At 39.5% G+C, this 17,942-nt stretch overlaps 1 protein-coding gene across 1 annotated transcript; it reads right to left on the minus strand.

Moving 5' to 3' along the window:
* Window positions 1-1,181: 1,181 nt before the first annotated feature.
* Window positions 1,182-1,795, minus strand: LOC126611371 (biogenesis of lysosome-related organelles complex 1 subunit 2-like). The gene has a single exon (XM_050279606.1). The coding sequence runs from the start codon at window positions 1,720-1,722 to the stop codon at window positions 1,354-1,356; it is 369 nt and encodes a 122-aa protein (XP_050135563.1). The 5' UTR covers window positions 1,723-1,795; the 3' UTR covers window positions 1,182-1,353.
* Between the last annotated feature and the right edge of the window lie 16,147 nt (window positions 1,796-17,942).

Raw genomic sequence — 17,942 nt, forward strand, 5'->3', positions numbered from 1 at the left:
CCAATTACCTTGCTCATCTTGTCAAGTTTATCAACGATAGAAGGATCGAAGAGGTAGACATGCCTCTTCCTTCGGCATCAATCCTGGCAGCATAGGAGTCGTAAGTTTCACAAACTTTGCTCAAATTTGTAAAACTTGGAGGGCACTATTTGCACTCAAAATATACCCATTTTTACTTATTTGGGCAATTTGGGTAAAATATGGTATTTAAATGATTAATATGCAAGAAAACTAACTTGGAAAGATATTTGGCTACAAGTGGGGGGAGTTTGGCACTATAATATTGTTTTTCCCATTTGTTTGGATGTTGGAGGTTTGTCAAGCCTTTGTTTAATCAAGATACATGCATGTATTGCAAGTGGATGAGAGAGCTTTCGGGCAAAAATGTGTAGTGAAAGAAGCTAGTTTGCTTCTTTTAATTATTTTATTGCAAGTGGGGAAACATGTGCTAAAAACATGTGGTGGAGATGCAAGTTTCCCTTTTAATATTGTTTCTAAATGCAAGTTGGCAAATGCAAATGCAAGCTGCCCAAGCTTCTTTCGGGCAGGTACAAAGATCTCAGCAAGGGGACTCTTCCATACCTTTATATAAAGAAGCAGATGGAGAAGGATTATAGACACTCAAAACAACCAATCAAAACTCTACTCAAATTAGCTCATCAGCTTCCTTGTAGACATTTATTTTTAGCCAAGCATCCTTTGCTTTTCTTGTTTATTAGCTCTGCTACTCACTTGTAGTATCGATCTTATTTGTAGTTTTTATGTACAACCCTCTTTCAATCATTTAATCTACAAGCAATCTGCAATATTAGTCACTTTCCTCTGTCATTTATATTTTCAAGCAACATTGTCATTTACATATTGTTTTATCTCTCCATATAAGTAAAGTCCTTATTTTTAAGGCAAACAAAGAACCTTAATTTGAGTAACTCCCACTCAATGACATAATCTCTTAGTTCGAAGTCAAACTCAGGCGCAACCTCAATCATTCAAATCCCGTCTACTAGCGGCATCTAGTACACCCCACCAATCTCGTATCTGAGCAAATCCCTGCATGCCGCAACGCACCATGTCGGATTTAGGGAGCGAACAGTATTGAATTTGTTATCCACAAGATTCGAACCTACGACCTCACACTTACAAGTAAAGATAAATAAAACCATATCGTAATACTGAATGACAATCGATTCAACTCTTTATTTTGATTCTAATTACGAATTAATAACGAGCAGGGAACTTTTATACAATGAAAAAAACAGGTAGGGAACTTTTCAATTGTACAAAAATAGTAGACATTGCCACACAAGTTAAACAAACAAACAAAAAACCCAGTTTCCACAAAAACGTTGCAATTCAGGAAGCCGATGGATTCTGATAAACAGATTCAACTTTGGACTCCAACATCGACGCGTATCTATCGAGCACCGAAACAACAGCCTCGAACTCCGTCACCTGCTGCTCGATGACGTCGATCTGCTTCACGTACTCGTCGAAGCTGCCGCTTTTGGCCTTGAGCTGCTCCACGAACACGCTCAGCCCCGCCGCCACGTCGCCGAAGCCCTTGTACTCTTCGGCCACTCGCATGTTCATCTTTTCGAGAAGATCGAGGTGGTTGGTCGATCCCTGGAGTTCTGATTTGACAACGGCGGAGACGCTGCCGAAGAGATCGTTGAAGGACTCGGCGATCTCGTCTTTTTGCTCTTCCTTCGCAGCAGCAGCCATTGGAACTTTGGAACTTTGGGTTCGGTTCGGACCCGCTGTTTTGACCCGAGGTCAATAACGAGTTGCTTTATGTACAGAGCTTTAACTTTTGTTATTACGGCCATCTAAAGTGGATCCTCTCTAGATACTTTTCACCAAGCCCACCAAGGCATATAATTCGGTCTTTTAAAATTTTATGTAACAGTTATAAATATGAACCTATTTTAAAATTTATGATAACTTTAATCGTTAGATGAAATTTTAAATGCCCAAATTGTGTGCCTTAGTGAACTTGGTGAAAAGAATCCGGAAAGGATCCTTTCCGTTTACATGGCCGTAATGTCATGTGACTGTTTTTGTAAGAAGCATTTTTGGTCGCTACTACTTTTATTTACCTCTCTTATTACGTTACTGATAGAAAATAAACTATCATATGAGGTCATGATAGACGAGTTTTCCTTGTATGACTCAGTTCTTTTGTACATAAAGAATAAAAGATCCCAAGTCGGTGAAACATAATCAAAATGTTTGAATTTGTGCTTGTAGAACCAAAATTCTAGGGGGTATTTGTTTGACCGGATTAGAGGGGTTGGACTAGACTAGACTAATTGCTAGTGTAGTCTCATGTTTGATTTGCACAAGCATTAGGTTTAATGGGATTAGGGGGGACTTGCTAGGATTAATGGTTTTGCTAGGAGTTCCTAACGAAGAACCCCAAATTCGGCCGGACTCGTAAGACCTTTGCGAGAGAGAACCTCGCTCATCATGTGAGAGAAAGTCGTCGCACATCGCTCCCTGCTTACCCTGCTCCCTCATCCTCGTCCTCCTCACCCTCATCTATTCGTCCTGCTTGCCCTCATCTGCATCTTGCTCGCCCTCATCTGCTCCTTTTGCATGGTAAATTTCGAATCTTCGATTTGTTTTGCAAATCATGATATTACTAAGCTTTATTTGATTTAGTTGTTTTGGGTTTGAGAAATTTTCAATAATAGACCTCTGCACTTGAACAAATTAGGGTGTTGATTTTTAGGGTCAAATTGTAGATTGAGATTGGACAGTTTGGAATCAGTTGCTGTATAATTTTTAGAGTTTGAGATTCTTCCATTTGGTTTTGTTTTCTCACTTAGGTTGTAGATCGTGATTCGTACTGGATAAGATGCAGAAGTTACGCTTGAAGAGATCTGTATACTTTTTGCTTTTGGTTTCATTAAGTGACACCCTAGTGTAAATCTTTGAAAGCGTTTACCTTTGTTGTAGTTCTACTCTTTTCGGGTTATGCAGTTATAGCTTCCTTTGTGCCTTCACATCACATGTTATGGTTGTATGCCGTAAGGAATTTAATTGTTGAAGTATGTTTTTATCTTAATCAGGATAAGGCTATTTTACAAATATGAACATCTTGAGATGAGATTAGGTTGCACTTATCTATACTGGACCAAACATGTCAATAACATTGATAAAAAGTACAAAACCAAGTAGCATTAGATTCATCTGGTGGAAAGGAGAATATGTTGGTAGTGTTGGAACATCTGACCAGTGGACTGCAAAGCGGAATGTCATGGCTCAGGAAATGTATAATGAGTGGAGATCAATTAGGAATCAGCAACCGAACTAGCTATATGTGTTAATGATAACATTTTATTTTAGTTTTCCTATTTTAGTTTTCCTTTTTATCATGCATATGTTGGACATTAGCAAAATGATTGGATTGCTCATCATTGATTGTAATTCGATTTATTGATTGGATAATATGCAAATTGATTGGATATTATGCAAATTGATTCTTTGTATTGTACTTTAGGACATTCAAATATTTTTTGTTTAGGCATGGATAACGACAATAATTTGAATGCTGCTCAAGAGCCAAAATGAATGAGGAGTAAATGGGAAGCATTTGAGGAAAAATCATTACTATTTATTCTTGAGGATTTTGTTGCTCGGAGGCAACGATGTGACACATGTGCTTTCAAACAAGGTACTTTGAATGAAGTAGCGAAAGTTGTCAATGTGTTATGTTCCAATTCAAATATAAAGGCAGTGTGTCAATGTGGTGCCTTTTGACATGGGATGTATTTTGTTAATCGTACAATCTTAGGTTATGGCTTCTAACTTAGCCTTGCATTGTGAAATATTTTGGCTAACGTTAACTAGGATTTTGTAAATTATGGGGATCTACTAAGAAGCAGGATTTTGTAAATTAAGCCAACTCGTAATTTTGTGTATGCCAAGCAAGAGTAGTTTCTTAAGCACTTATCCTCACATTGTTTCCAACTCGAATTCGTATCCACCAGTGCCCATGATGTGTTAGGAGTTCTCACGTTGGCAACTTTGATGAAACCTTCGCCATTTCTGCATGCCTCGTGCTTCCTCACACAACCACTCGACGCATTTTTCATGTTCCACTCAACTTCCAACAAGGGTTGAAACCTTGGGAGGCATTTGCACTCTAACTTGCTCAAGCCGTAAGTTCCTAAGGGACCACATATGCTGAATGCTCCACACCAGCTATAAAACTAGCATTTGCTCAAGGGTTCAAACCAGACTAGGTTCCTCCCCTGATTTTGTTGATACCGTGTAAATTCTTTGATTAATGCAAAACTATCCATCACTATTATTCTTGAGATGATCGAAGGGTTGACAACGTCCCACATCAATGTGATCTCATTCTCGTCATTTGTAGTGTAGATTTTAAGATCACCTTGCACTGTGGTTGTGCCATTCCACCACCCCCTATTCACATTCCACCACCCCCGAGAATTTTCATTATCTTGCTTCTTAGGCTAGTCTAAGCCAGTCCAGCTTAGTCCCTGCAACTAATTCAGTCCGAGACAGTTCGTTGCAACAAACGCACCCTTAATCCCTTAATTGGGCTTTTTCTTTCTTTTTTTCTTTCTATTTTTTCTTCAGGTTACTGCTAAGTCACTTTAGTGACTAAGTGACTTAAGTTCTCTAAATGGGTATAAGCCCAATGAGCCCACTTGAATTCAAAACCATTCCAACGCCCATTTAAAACGTATAAGCACCCAAAATTTAATTAATAAATATTAATTAGTTTCAATCTCAACATAATTATCACATTACTTATTCCATCATCGTATTAACTTTATAATCCTTGATTCTAAATTAGGTTGCGTGATTCGTAAGGTTATAATTAACGAGGTAGTGAAACAAGGGCCTTACATATTATAAATGATTGCTCGATGCATGTCATAGCTCCCAAGTTAATAGAGAACTAAAGGAGAGAATCTGTTGCAATTATTACAATGCAATGCAGTCGGTCTCAATTTTTAGTCATTTGTTTAGGCTATTCCATGTCACTTTGCCTAAACCACATTCCATTGATTCATTCAGTTATATGCTTTGGCCAAAGACCTATGCATCATCATGAAAGAGCATTCTCCTTGCAATGTAAAGGTTAGACATTCCTTATTGTACATTCACCTGCCTCTATGAATAGATCAATGACCTAGACCATGCACTCGATAACCCCAAGGGGTGTAACACATATCTCATTTCATTGAGCTATACATCCACAAAACAACTGTTATTTAGAGACTCTCCATCTTACTCTTCAATAATGTGTTTTGTCAACCTTTTCTCAAAAATGAAAAATTGAAAAAAGTTCATATTGTTGTAGGCTTATTTAATTGAGCTATCTAAGGGATTAGAGAGAGGGGGGCGGCGGTAGCAAGAGGGAGATTTAATTGTGAGGTGTGTGATATATCACCCTCATTGTGCCTTTATTTATAGTAGTAGGATAGGTAAAAACCTTACCCTTTTAGGATTACAACTTTTAATAGGTAATCAACTCCTAATAGGAACATAAAAGATATTCCTAGATCTACTAGGATTTACACAATCACATTCCTATTCTAAATATGATTACAACACTCCCCCTTGAGTGTGTAAATACTCAAACAAACCATCGCATTAGATCTTCAGCTGATAAGGTATAATAGTTGATGAAGTCATCGGCACAACGGGTGAACGCGAGTCTCAAATATAAAGAAATTATGCAATGGTAGTAAACTCACAAAACCTCGTTATGGTAAAACCCAAGGCATGGGGAAAATCCATAGACTAAGGAGAAAAGTGAGCAGTATGCATAATGTCTAAAACAAACGACAAACAAGATGAAAGTAGTGAACTTAACAGAGTATGATCATCCTATGATGGGTGCCTCATCAAAACCTAGTTAGGTAGCAAAACCCCAATGGGAAAAATGCTTCTAATCGTAGGAAAAATAGTACATTAAGATCAAGTGAGTATGCTTCAGGATACTCATCCTGAGTTAGACGTAACTTCCAAATAAGAGAACTATAAGCAATTCAACTCAAATAATTTATCCATACCGATTCCTTGGAAGAGCTTCTGAAAAGTAGACTTGGGCAATGACTTGGTGAAGAGATCGGCCAGGTTGTCCTGGGAACGGATTTGCTTGATTTTAATGTTCTGATGCTGTTGTTGTTGGTGAGAGTAAAAGAACTTCGGCGTTATGTGCTTGGTGTTGTCTCCCTCCCTTGATGTATCTCTTATTTAATTGCTCGATACATGTTGCATTGTCTTCAAAGATCGTCGTAGGAAGGTCAACGACGGAAGTAAGACCACTAGTGCTTCTAATATGTTCCATAACTGCTCTCAGCCAAAAGCACTTACGCGATGCTTCATGCAAGGCGAGAATTTCAGCATGGTTCGAAAAAGTCACAACTAGTGTTTGCTTGGTAGACCTCCAAGATATAGCGGTGTCTCCAACGGTAAAAACATAGCCCATTTGAGAACGTGCCATATGTGGGTCAGACAGATATCCAGCATTTGCATAACCAACAAGGCAAGAATCAATTTGAGAACCATAAGGGGCGGCAACACTCGAAGATTCGCGAGTATAGAACAAGCCTAAATCCGTCGTACCCTTGAGGTAGCGAAATAGCCTGCGTGTGGGCGCATTGCTGTATCTAGCCAAAAGATTAATAACGAATGAGATGTCGAGTCTAGTGCATTGATCCAAGTACAATAAAGCCTCAATTGCACTTAGGTATGGAACTTCGGGTTCCAAAATCTCTTCCTTCTCATCCTTTGGACGGAATGGATCTCGTTTAGCATATAGAGTCAGAACGATAATAGGTGTACTCAAAGGCTTCGCTTTATCCTCATTAAAACGTCGCAACACCTTTTGGGCGTAGTTCGATTGATGTACTGGGATTCCATCCGAACAATGCCCAGGCCGAGACAATATTGAGTTTTCCAAAGATCTTTCATCTCAAATTCTGATTTCAAGTATACAACAATTTCCTCAAGCTCTGTGAGAGTTCCAATGAGGTTCATGTCGTCGACATAAACTGCAACGATTGCAAATCTGGATTGTGATTTCTTTATGAACACGCATGGGCATAATTCGTTGTTTACATAACCCTGACTTGTCAAATATTCACTCAGACGGTTATACCACATCCGACCGGATTGTTTCAATCCGTAGAGTGATCTCCTCAACCTAATTGAGAGAGTGTTCCGTGGTCTAGAATTATTTGAACCAATCAATGGAACTCCTTTTGGAACTTTCATGTATATTTCTGTATCTAGATCCCCATAGAGATACGCGGTTACCACATCCATAAGCTGCATATTCAGTTTTTCAGAAACTACCAAACTGATTAGGTAGCGGAACGTTATAACGTCCATTACGGGGGAATACATCTCATCGTAATCAATCCTAGGGCACTGAGAGAAACTTTGCGCTCGCACTATTTCATTCTTCTCATTATGCTTCCTCACAAAAACTCACTTGTAGCCAACAGGCTTCACGCGTGGTGGCGTAGGAACAATAGGTCCAAACACTTTACGTTTCGCAAGTGAATCGAGTTCGACCTGGATTGCTTGTTTCCAATTTGACCAATCTGTTCTAGTTCAATGTCATCGCTAAGCATGATGTCAGCAGCTACTATGTACGCAAATGCATAGTCGATGATCATCTCATTCTAATTTCAAACCTCATCCAATACTGTGTGGTGGACCGAAATCTCACAATTCTTGGGAGGTCGGTTTATCTCGTCTAAGACATCACAGTAATCCAGAATAACTTTATGCGTTGGAACGGATGAGTGAGCGATGGTCGGATTCAAACTAGGGTCACTAGTTGGTGCCGATTTCCTCTTCCGAGGTTATGAATCCTTTGAACCAATGGGTCTGCCACATGGTAGGGTCGAAGCAGATGATTGACTAGCTACCAATGTACCAGGCCGCGTGGAAGGTACGACCTCCCCACCTTCGGGGACGGTCCGGCCTTCCCAAGCGGGATGGTGACGTATGCAGGGTACATCTATCCTTGCAGGTGCGTTTGCAGTGGGTATATGTGATCTTGTCACCTTAGCTAGATCATTAAAAACATCTGGCATACTCTGAACAATGCTCTGAAGATCTATAATTCATCGTACCTTAGTTTCAGACTGGGCAGTGCGGGGATCTAAATGAGACATAGTGGGAGCATACCAGGACAATTCGCAGTGTTATCCAGGAACGTTAGCATGCTTATCTCCCCCTAATGATGGGAAGATTGTCTCATCAAAGTGACAATCCGCAAAACGTGCGGTAAAGAGATCTCCTGTCAAGGGTTCTAAGTAGTGAACAATTGATAGTGAATCATAATCGACATAGATTCCTATTTTTCTCTGATGGCCCATTTTGGTACGTATATTGGCTCATAAACTGCGCACCCAAACACACGTAAATGTGAGACATCAAGCTCGTATCCAGTGATCAACTGTAACGATGAATGAGGTTGGGTAGCGGTGGGCCTTAAGTGGGCCAGCATAACTGCGTGCAATATTGCATAGCCCTAGGCAGATACTGGCAATTTGGTTCCCATAACCAAAGTCTGAGCTATCAATTGAATGCGCTTTATGAAAACTTCTGCCATGCCATTTTGGGTGTGAACATAGGGTACAAGATGTTCCACATTAATCCCTACTGACATGCAATAATCGTCAAAAGTCTATGACGTAAACTCTCCAACGTTATCTAGTCGAATCGACTTGATCGGATAATCAGGATGGTGAGCCCTTAACTTAATAATTTGTGCTAGGAGTTTAGCAAATGCAACATTACGTGTGGACAACAGACAAACATGTGACCATCGTGTCGATGCATCAACCAACACCATAAAATATCTAAATGGTTCACAGGTTGGTTGGATAGGTCCACAAATATCCCCTTGAATCCTTTGAAGAAACTTAAGGGGGTTGTGAATAATCTTTGTAATTGAGGGTTGAGTATTCAACTTCCCTAAAGAACACACTTTGCATGGCAGGAATCCAACATAGGGAGGTAGCCGATGCCCACGAGATGTTTTGAGGATACGATGCATCATGTCACGTTCAGGATGTCCCAAACGATCATGCCAAAGCAGCAAAGTGCTCTGGAACTCAGACATATGGCTGGCCATATGGTGGGCTTCTATGCCACGAATGGTTGTTATGTACAACCCACTCGGGAGACGTTCCAACTTCTCGTGAATATGCTTCTAGTCATATTCGTACTAAGTGATACAAAGAAATTCAGAACCATTATCTTCAGTGGTTTCAACATGATATTGATTATCTCGAATATCTCTAAAACTCAGCAATGTTCTTCCAAAACGTGAAGAATATAGTGCCTTTTTAATGGTTAAGATTGTACCATTAGACAACATGATACGGGCCTTTCCGTATCATTCAATCAGGTTGGATGGGCCTGAAAGAGTTGTCAGAGGTGCTTTCTTGGGTATAAAGTTAATAAAATAGTGTCACTCACGCAAGATGGTGTACGTGGTAGCACTATCAGCCAGACAACTAACTTCCCCGCTAGACATACCTAGAAATAAATTGATTGAATTGGTCACATGCATAAATATAATTCCATTCATTCAATTAAGCAATTCAAGAAATAATATCCATCAAATAACAATCCATAATTCAAAACAAACCAAAACCAAACAAATTATTCCAAAGACTTGGAAAAATTGTTCAAAATTAAACCATAAACCTAGAAAAATAGGGGAGAGAGGCCGGCCACTCCTAGTGGGTTCGGCCATTAGGGGTAAACACCCTAAAAACATATCTAATTTATTCGTCCATAGGAGCTGACGCCTCCTGAAAATCCGATATCTTCATGGATGTAGTAGCATCTTCCAGATGATCCACATGTGCAAAGTTTGACTCAAAATGGGAATGATACTTGGCAATAGCCTCGAGGTTAGCTTGGCATACGCGTGACCAATGATCATTTGATCCATAGCGGTAGCACATGTCCATTTCAGTGGAAACCGATTGAGCAATAGCTTTTCCTTTGTATTTTAGGTTCGGGGCCTTAGAGGTAAGGGGTGGACGCTACTGGGTCACTCTTCCTCCCTTGGGTGGGCCCTGATTCTATGGACCGTGGGCCAATGGTGGAGCTTGCCACCCATTGCCATAGCCACGACGATTCTTTCATCGTTTGTGGCTACTAGAATTGGTCGCGTGGGCTTCAGGAGTGGCGTTCGAGCCAGTCAGTTGAGCTTGATGATTCTTCATTAAAAACTGGTTCTGCTTTTCAGCAAGAAGTAGTACGGAGATCAAATCCGAAAATTTGGTGAATTTTTGTGCCCTATATTATTGCTGCATGACAATATTGGTGGCATGGAAGGTCGAATAGGTCTTCTCCAAAAGATCTGATTCGGCTAGTTCCACTTTACAGAACTTCAATAGTGATCGGATTCTACAAACTTCAGAGTTGTATTCATTCACGGACTTAAAGTCTTAGAAGCAAAGATGCTGCCAGTCGTGTCTTGCTTTAGGCAAGTATATGTCTTTCTAGTGATCGAAACGGGCCGCCAAATAGTGCATGGGTCCTCCTCAGCGAGGTACTCGGTCTGCAGAGCATCATAATTGTGTCTTCGAATGAAGATCATTTCAGTAGCTTTCTGAGCTTCATCGACGTGTTTGTCGTCGATAGGTGCCTCGATGGTGGCTCTAATACCCTTTGCAGTAAGATAGAGCTTCACGTCTTGAACCCATTTCAGGTAGTTTCTTTCATAGACTTCCAGAGCGGTGAAATCGAGCTTGTTCAAGTTTGGCATGTCCCTAAAACGAATGGTACAACAAAAACGTGATTAGTCATATGGTAATCCATAGACATATATCGTAGAATATTCTGGTTTTATAGACATGTATTGGTTTAATTTATGCATGAAAACTACAGGTTTCATGTGGTAAGTTTTAAAGAAAACTTCAGGTTTCAAAGGTACTAAATATGAAACTACAGGTTCAATTTAGTTTTATGAACGATTAGTTCATAAAAGAAAGGTTCATGCAAGAAACATAGAATGCAATATGTTGATTTAAGTGTAGTGGATTAGAGTTTCTTCAGGAACTTAAGTATGAAAGCTTCGTTACTACGAAAGTATGTCAACGGTTCAAAGTATAAAAATAAATTATTGAATCGTTAATGTCCAAAAAGTGATATCCAGGTCAATAATTTTGGATTCATTATCAAATTAATAGATTGCAGGTTACTTTTAATTAATTCAATAGATCGGGACCAAGCATGGTCGATCGTGGAAGCAAAATAATGCCAAACATTAGCATTAGGTTGAAAAAGCATAGCCCAAAACAGGTTTGGGCTAGGGTGCCGAGAGTAGGGCAAAGCCCTAAGGGTAAATGGGCTCGGGTTTGGCTACAAAAGCAGCCCATATGTGGCTATAGGCCACGGGCCGAGACAGGTAAGCCTAGCAGCAGCAGCTGCTGGCTTTTGGGTCGAATAGGGGGCATGGGTCAGGGTCGGGGCAAGCCAAACCCAGCAGAAAAAGCTGTAGGCGAGTGGGCCGAGGCTTCATGGCATAGCCCAAAGGGCTAGGGACTCACGGGACATCGGGCCAAAAAACTGCAGGCTTTTGGTTGGGCTATGGGACTTCAGGCCCATTAGTTTAATCAGGCCAAAAGCCTTGAGATGTCTGGGTCAGTGCAGCAAGCCAAAAAGCTGTTGCCGTGTGGTCCATACGACTGGGCTTTAGGCCAGTAATGGTCTGATGGTGCCATTGTGGGTTGCGGCGGCGGTGCCGCATAGTGCCCAACGCAAAAATTTTCCCTTTTTTTTTTCCCAAAAGAATTAAGGTTTAAGAAAAACCCTAGAATTGCTTCTAATTTATTTATATGCTTTGACTCACAATTTCACATAGCAATTTAATTGCGTAATGCATGAAACATATATATATATATATATATATATATATATATATATATATATATATATATATATTGACAATTATATGAAAAATATACAATATATATATATATAGTAAGGAAAATATAAACATAGAAGGGTTTATGCATCATGGGGAATGTTTTCATGCTTCGTGGACGTTTCAAATATCTTCCTTTATTTTAAGCGTACCTGATTAGCAGAAAACAATTAAAAGCCTTTGAATTTTGTGGAAGATAGCCTCCTCCTACGATCCGTCAGTTCCTTAGATTCTAGCAAGAGCGTGCTGATAACATGTTGTAGGCTTATTTAACTGAGTTGTCTAAGGGATTAGAGAGAGAAGGGGCCGACGGTAGCAAGAGGGAGAAGAGAGATTTAATTGTGAGGTGTGTGTTGTATCACCCCCATTGTGCCTTTATTTATAGTAGTAGGATAGGTAAAAACCTTACCTTTTTAGGATTACAACTCTTAATAGGTAATCAACTCCAAATAGGAATATAAGAGATATTCCTAGATCTACTAGTATTTACATTATCACATTCATATTCTAAATATGATTGCAACACATACGATGAAAAGTAACAAAGTTACTAAGATTTGTAAAGTTTGTCGGAGCAAGATTATGAATCTATAAATATTAGTTTTCAAACTGCAATGTGGGTAACAAATTTGTATTACAAGAGTAACATTAAACAAACTGTTGGAGGATAAATTTTTCTATGCGACGGAAATATAGTCCGGTACACCAAGTATTATAATAAAAGTGGTTAATTTTTCAAATACTCAACCACTTATTTTATAAAATTTGGTATACTGAAACCCAGAAGAATCTCTGTGGTTGGAGATGCTTATCTTTTAAGAATATCAAACGGGTCCACACCGACAACAGCAGCCTCTGATTGGATTGCTCCTGACAGACTCCTGATTCTTATAACCCACACGTTTTAGGTTATCCGGAAGGAATGGAATGACTGATTGATGACTGACGACTGATGCTGCCTCCTTCCCCAACTGAAAGAAAAAAGAGAGAAGAAAAAACTGGAATTTCCATTTGGCAATTGGCAAATGGGTCACCGTTTAGTAGCTCTGTTGCTGTTAGCAACCATGGCGACGACCGTGTTGACCACAAGCCAAAGCATGGACAACGCCACCCCCACCGATACCGGCAGCCCATCCTCCACCTCGTGCGACGACGGCGGCCTCAACGACCCATCGTGCCTTACTGCCCGTGCCGACATGCTGGATGACGTGGACGAGGAGTCCATGATGGACTCAGAAATCGGCCGAAGAATGTTGGCCGGCGGTGACTCAGGTTTTACCGGAACTGCCTTAAAAAGTAAAGCAGACGCGTCGGAGTCGTGTGGCAAGCAAGCCCCCCCTTGCTACCCCCCGCCTAACCCACACCCACCTGTGCATTGTGATATCCATAATCGCGGCTGCGTCCGCAATTAGTGGATTGACTCCCAAGTACGACGTCGTCTCCTCGATCTCATTGCAAATCCAATAAGTTTCTCTGCACGTATGTAATGGAAAATTGACTTTGTTATTAGCAACTTAAATGTATGAAATTATATATCAAATCATGTATCATTTCCAGATTCAATTGCTTACTTATTAATTACTACTCCAGAAGAGCATATTAATATATCAATTAATTAATTAATTAGTTGTCAATTTTAGGATCCTAATTTCTATGTTATTTTGGAAAAATTTAGAAAAATAATCCAAATTTGGACCCCATAAAGAATAAGGGTGTGTTATCCACACACAATTTTTTACTTCATACACACTCTCTTAATTTGCGGCCGTCGGATCGACTAAATTAAAAAAAATTAAAGAACATAAATTAATAAGAGGTGTGAGAGAAGTAAAAAGGAATGTGTAAATAGCACAAATTATAACCAAAATTTGATATCAAAGTACTAATATACCCTTAAACACACCTTTATAATTTTGTATCAAATTAAAAACTCAGAAAATATGCCAAAATGGACGATTAAATCCGCTTTCTACTACAAGTTCAGAGATAGAAAACATACCGTAATCATGCAATGCATAAGAAAAATGCCAGCCTAAATCATCTTCTTTTTCATTCTAGCTAGATGCCCCATACTGGTAAATAAAACAAAACTTGCTAAATGTAAACGAGGTCTCAGCCATGAGTGTTCACAGCTTCCCAGACCAAGTTATTCGGGACTGGATTCTACAACTTCCCTGACCATTTTGAACAACAATAAAAACCTAACAGCAATTTCACAATAAAATAATGAACGATAAATCACTTTTGCTTATCACACACAAATCAAACCAAGAAAATCCCTGTGTCCACGGGTCATGCTTTTCTTTGGGAAAAAAACGAACCCACTAGGGATTGGGATAATTTCGATTTGGGTATTTGGATATATTTTCAAACTCTCTTCTTTTCTATCAGTTTTTATTTTACAGGTATATTAGTATTTTCATATGAACTTTTGGTTATAATTATCATAAACTTAAAATAGTGGCTATAATTTTATATAAAATCCAAATTTTATTTTTCCAAATTTCTCGTTATTTTGATACTTTTCCTTTTTCACATGCTTAATTTTGTAGCCATACAATTTCAGCGGTAAGCTTATCGGGGAAATTTAGAAAATAAATTTTATATATATGGTATTTGAGTACCAATGATTAATTAATTTATATGGTATTTCAAGAAGTGTCAATCTGCATTACTTTGGGTTCGACCTCGTCGATGCTTAGGTCATTCGAGGTGCTCGACAAGGATTGACCTTTGAAATGGTGGTCCAGGGTAGATCAAAGGTTGACAAGGACGTGAACATGAGAGTAGGGGAATTTGGTAAGTGTAGACTGGAAGGGCTTCGAGGAGCTCTTGAACTTTTTTCAAGCATCGTATCATCCTCAAGTGCTTTGCATGTACTCGATGGATGTCTGATTGGTGATCGGCGATGAATCGGAATTGATGGCCATCTTTTTATACTAATATTTCTTTTGCTAGCCTTGAGCTTGCAAGCAGTGCTTCATACTCTACCTCGTTGTTTGAGGCATTGAAATCCAAGCGAAAGTGACTGTTGAAGCATAGATCTGTCGGGGTGACCAATACAAGTCTTGCGCATGTCCCTTTATGTTAGAAGATCTATCTACATGCAAGCACCACACGTCATGCGGCCACTGCTTGGTTGAGATTGTCATTTTGGGGTCATTCGATTGGGTGTGCTTTGGCCACATGTTGGCCGACCAGTGTTGTATGAACATTTATTCCAGAAGGGGTGAACTCCGTTATGAAATCTTCCAGGGCTAAGCCTTAATGGCGGTTCGTGGCTGGTATGTGTTAAGCATAGTGAAGAACTCAAGAATATAGAAAACAGAGAGAGAAGAAATTAGAGAGAGAAGAGTTAAAGCTTGAGAGAGAAGATAGAAAGAAGATACACAGAAAATCATTGATATATATTCTTCAGTTTTCAATCTTACACATATATGCTTCTATATCTAGTTACAACAACCTTATCCTTCTATTACAACATTATTCATTACAACTAAGCCTAACAAGTGTAATTTATCCTTCCAATTACTGACACGTGGCCTAATCCTCATCATTCATTCTTCATACTCTAACATCCCCCCTTAAGCTCATGGTGGGATGAACCAAGCATGAGATTGGAGTAGTGAGTCTTGAATAAAGGAGAGCTAAGTCCCTTGGTAAGGATATCAGCGAACTGTTCAGAAGAAGGTACAAATTGAACCAAAAGCTTCTTTGCTGCAACTCTCTCTCGGACAAAATGGACATCTACTTCGATATGCTTAGTGCGCTGATGTTGAACCGGATTAAAGGATAGAGCAATAGCAGACATATTATCGCAGAACAAGACTGGAGTATCTTGAAGTTTGATCGTCAAGAAGTGAAGTATTTGTTGAATCCAATCCAACTCAGCAGTTGTAGAGGAAAGGGCCATGTATTCGGCCTCAGTAGAGGACCTGGATACGGTCTGCTGTTTCTTGGATGACCAGGATATTGGATTATTACCCAGAAACACAACCAAACCTGTGGTAGAGCGCCTGTCATTTGGGTTCCCTGCCCAGTCAGCATCACTGAAAGACTTTAAGACCATCTCTCCTTTGGTATAAGTAATCCCAGTAGATAAGGACCCCTTAAGATATCGTAAAATACGCTTAACTGCTGTGAAATGAGACCCCATAGGAGCCTGCATAAATTGAGAAACCTGATGAACAGAAAATGCAATATCCGGCCGTGTAAACACAAGATACTGCAGTGCCCCAACGATACTTCTATACAAAGAAGGATTATTATATGGCTGACCATCATCTTTAAGCAGTCTACTATAAGGAAGACAAGGAGTTGCAGCAGCTTTGGAGTCGAACATTTCTGTTTTCTTCAACAAGTCTTGGATATACTTCTCTTGAGATAAGAATAAACCAGCCTTGGTTTTAGTAATCTGAATTCCCAAGAAAAAGTGCAAAGATCCAAGATCTTTAATATCAAACTCCTTTCTCAAAGCAGAAATAACCTGTTGTATAGCATCAGTGGCACTACCAGTTATTATAATATCATCGACATACAAAAGCAATATCACAATTGAGCTGCCAACATGCTTCACAAACAGAGAATTATCTGAATAGGTATTACTGAACCCCAAGTGTGGTAGAAACTGAGTAAATCTGTCATTCCAAGCTCGGGGAGCTTGTTTTAATCCATAGAGCGATTTGTGTAACTTGCAAACCAATGAAGGGTACTTAACATCTTCAAAACCAGGTGGTTGCGACATATACACCTCTTCTTGTAATATGCCATGCAGAAAAACGTTCTTAACATCTAACTGCCTTAATTCCCAATCAAACTGAGAAGCCAGTGCAAGAACCAACCTTACAGTTGTTGGTTTGACAACAGGACTGAACGTCTCTCCATAATCAAGACCTTGTTCTTGACTAAAGCCATTTGCTACTAAACGAGCCTTGTGTCGTGCTATTGTCCCATCAGCATGTCTTTTAATCTTGAACACCCATTTACAACCCAACAAATTTTTCTGAGAAGGAAGATGAACCAAGGTCCAAGTCTTTTGAGAATGCAATGCCTCAATTTCCTCTTTCATAGCACCAAACCACATAGGAACCTTCAAAGCAGTTTTATAAGTTGTAGGTTCTGTTTGTGTAAAATCAACAGTAGGGTCACTGTGAAGGGGGCAATAAGAGCTTTCTTCTTAAAAATGCCACTTTTAGACCGAGTTTGCATAGGATGAAGATTCAGAGGTGGTATACTCATAACCACTTGCAAACTATCAGTACTAAATTCAGGGACCACTGCTGCAGGAGAATCTTGGGCAATAATTGACTGAGAGGCAGGTATAGGTGACGGTGGAGGAACATTTGTAATTGGTGAGGAAGATGGTTCAATAGTAGATACCAAAATATTCTGAAGGTTAGGGACCAAAGAAGGGGAAGTGACTGGAACATGTGATGTTTGTGAAGGTTATGATGTTGCAGTAAATGAAGCATAAGGAAAATCTAACTCATCAAATATGACATGCCTTGAGATATAGATTTTCTTATGACTTAGCTCATAACATATGTAACCCTTATAACAAGATGCATATCCCAAGAAGACACATTTCAAAGTCTTAGGTTGTAATTTGGTGGTGTTATACGGTTTTAAAAGAGGATAGCATGCACATCCGAATACTCTAAGGTGCTGGATATCAGGTATGGCAGAATGAAGACTTTCAAAAGGTGAATTATGATCAATAACAGAAGATGGCATTCGATTAATGAGGTAAGTAGCTGTTTGACAAGCATAAGACCAGAACTTGGATGGTAATTTGGCATTTTGCAGAAGTGTAATGGCAGTTTCAACAATATGTTTGTGTTTTCTCTCAGCTAAGCCATTTTGTTCTGGGGTATAAGGACAAGATTTTTGGTGAACAATACCATTTGTGGTGAGAAAAGATTGAAATGTGTGTCATATGTACTCTCCACCCCCATCACTCTGTAATATTTTGATCTTTGCAGAAAATTGAGTATAC

Source organism: Malus sylvestris, chromosome 17 (assembly GCF_916048215.2).
Source record: "Malus sylvestris chromosome 17, drMalSylv7.2, whole genome shotgun sequence".
Classification (NCBI taxonomy): Eukaryota; Viridiplantae; Streptophyta; class Magnoliopsida; order Rosales; family Rosaceae; genus Malus; species Malus sylvestris.

What these genes read in the sequence shown, in the direction of transcription:
- LOC126611371 (XM_050279606.1), bottom strand. Translation starts at nt 1,722, where the DNA reads ATGGCTGCTGCTGCGAAGGAAGAGCAAAAAGACGAGATCGCCGAGTCC.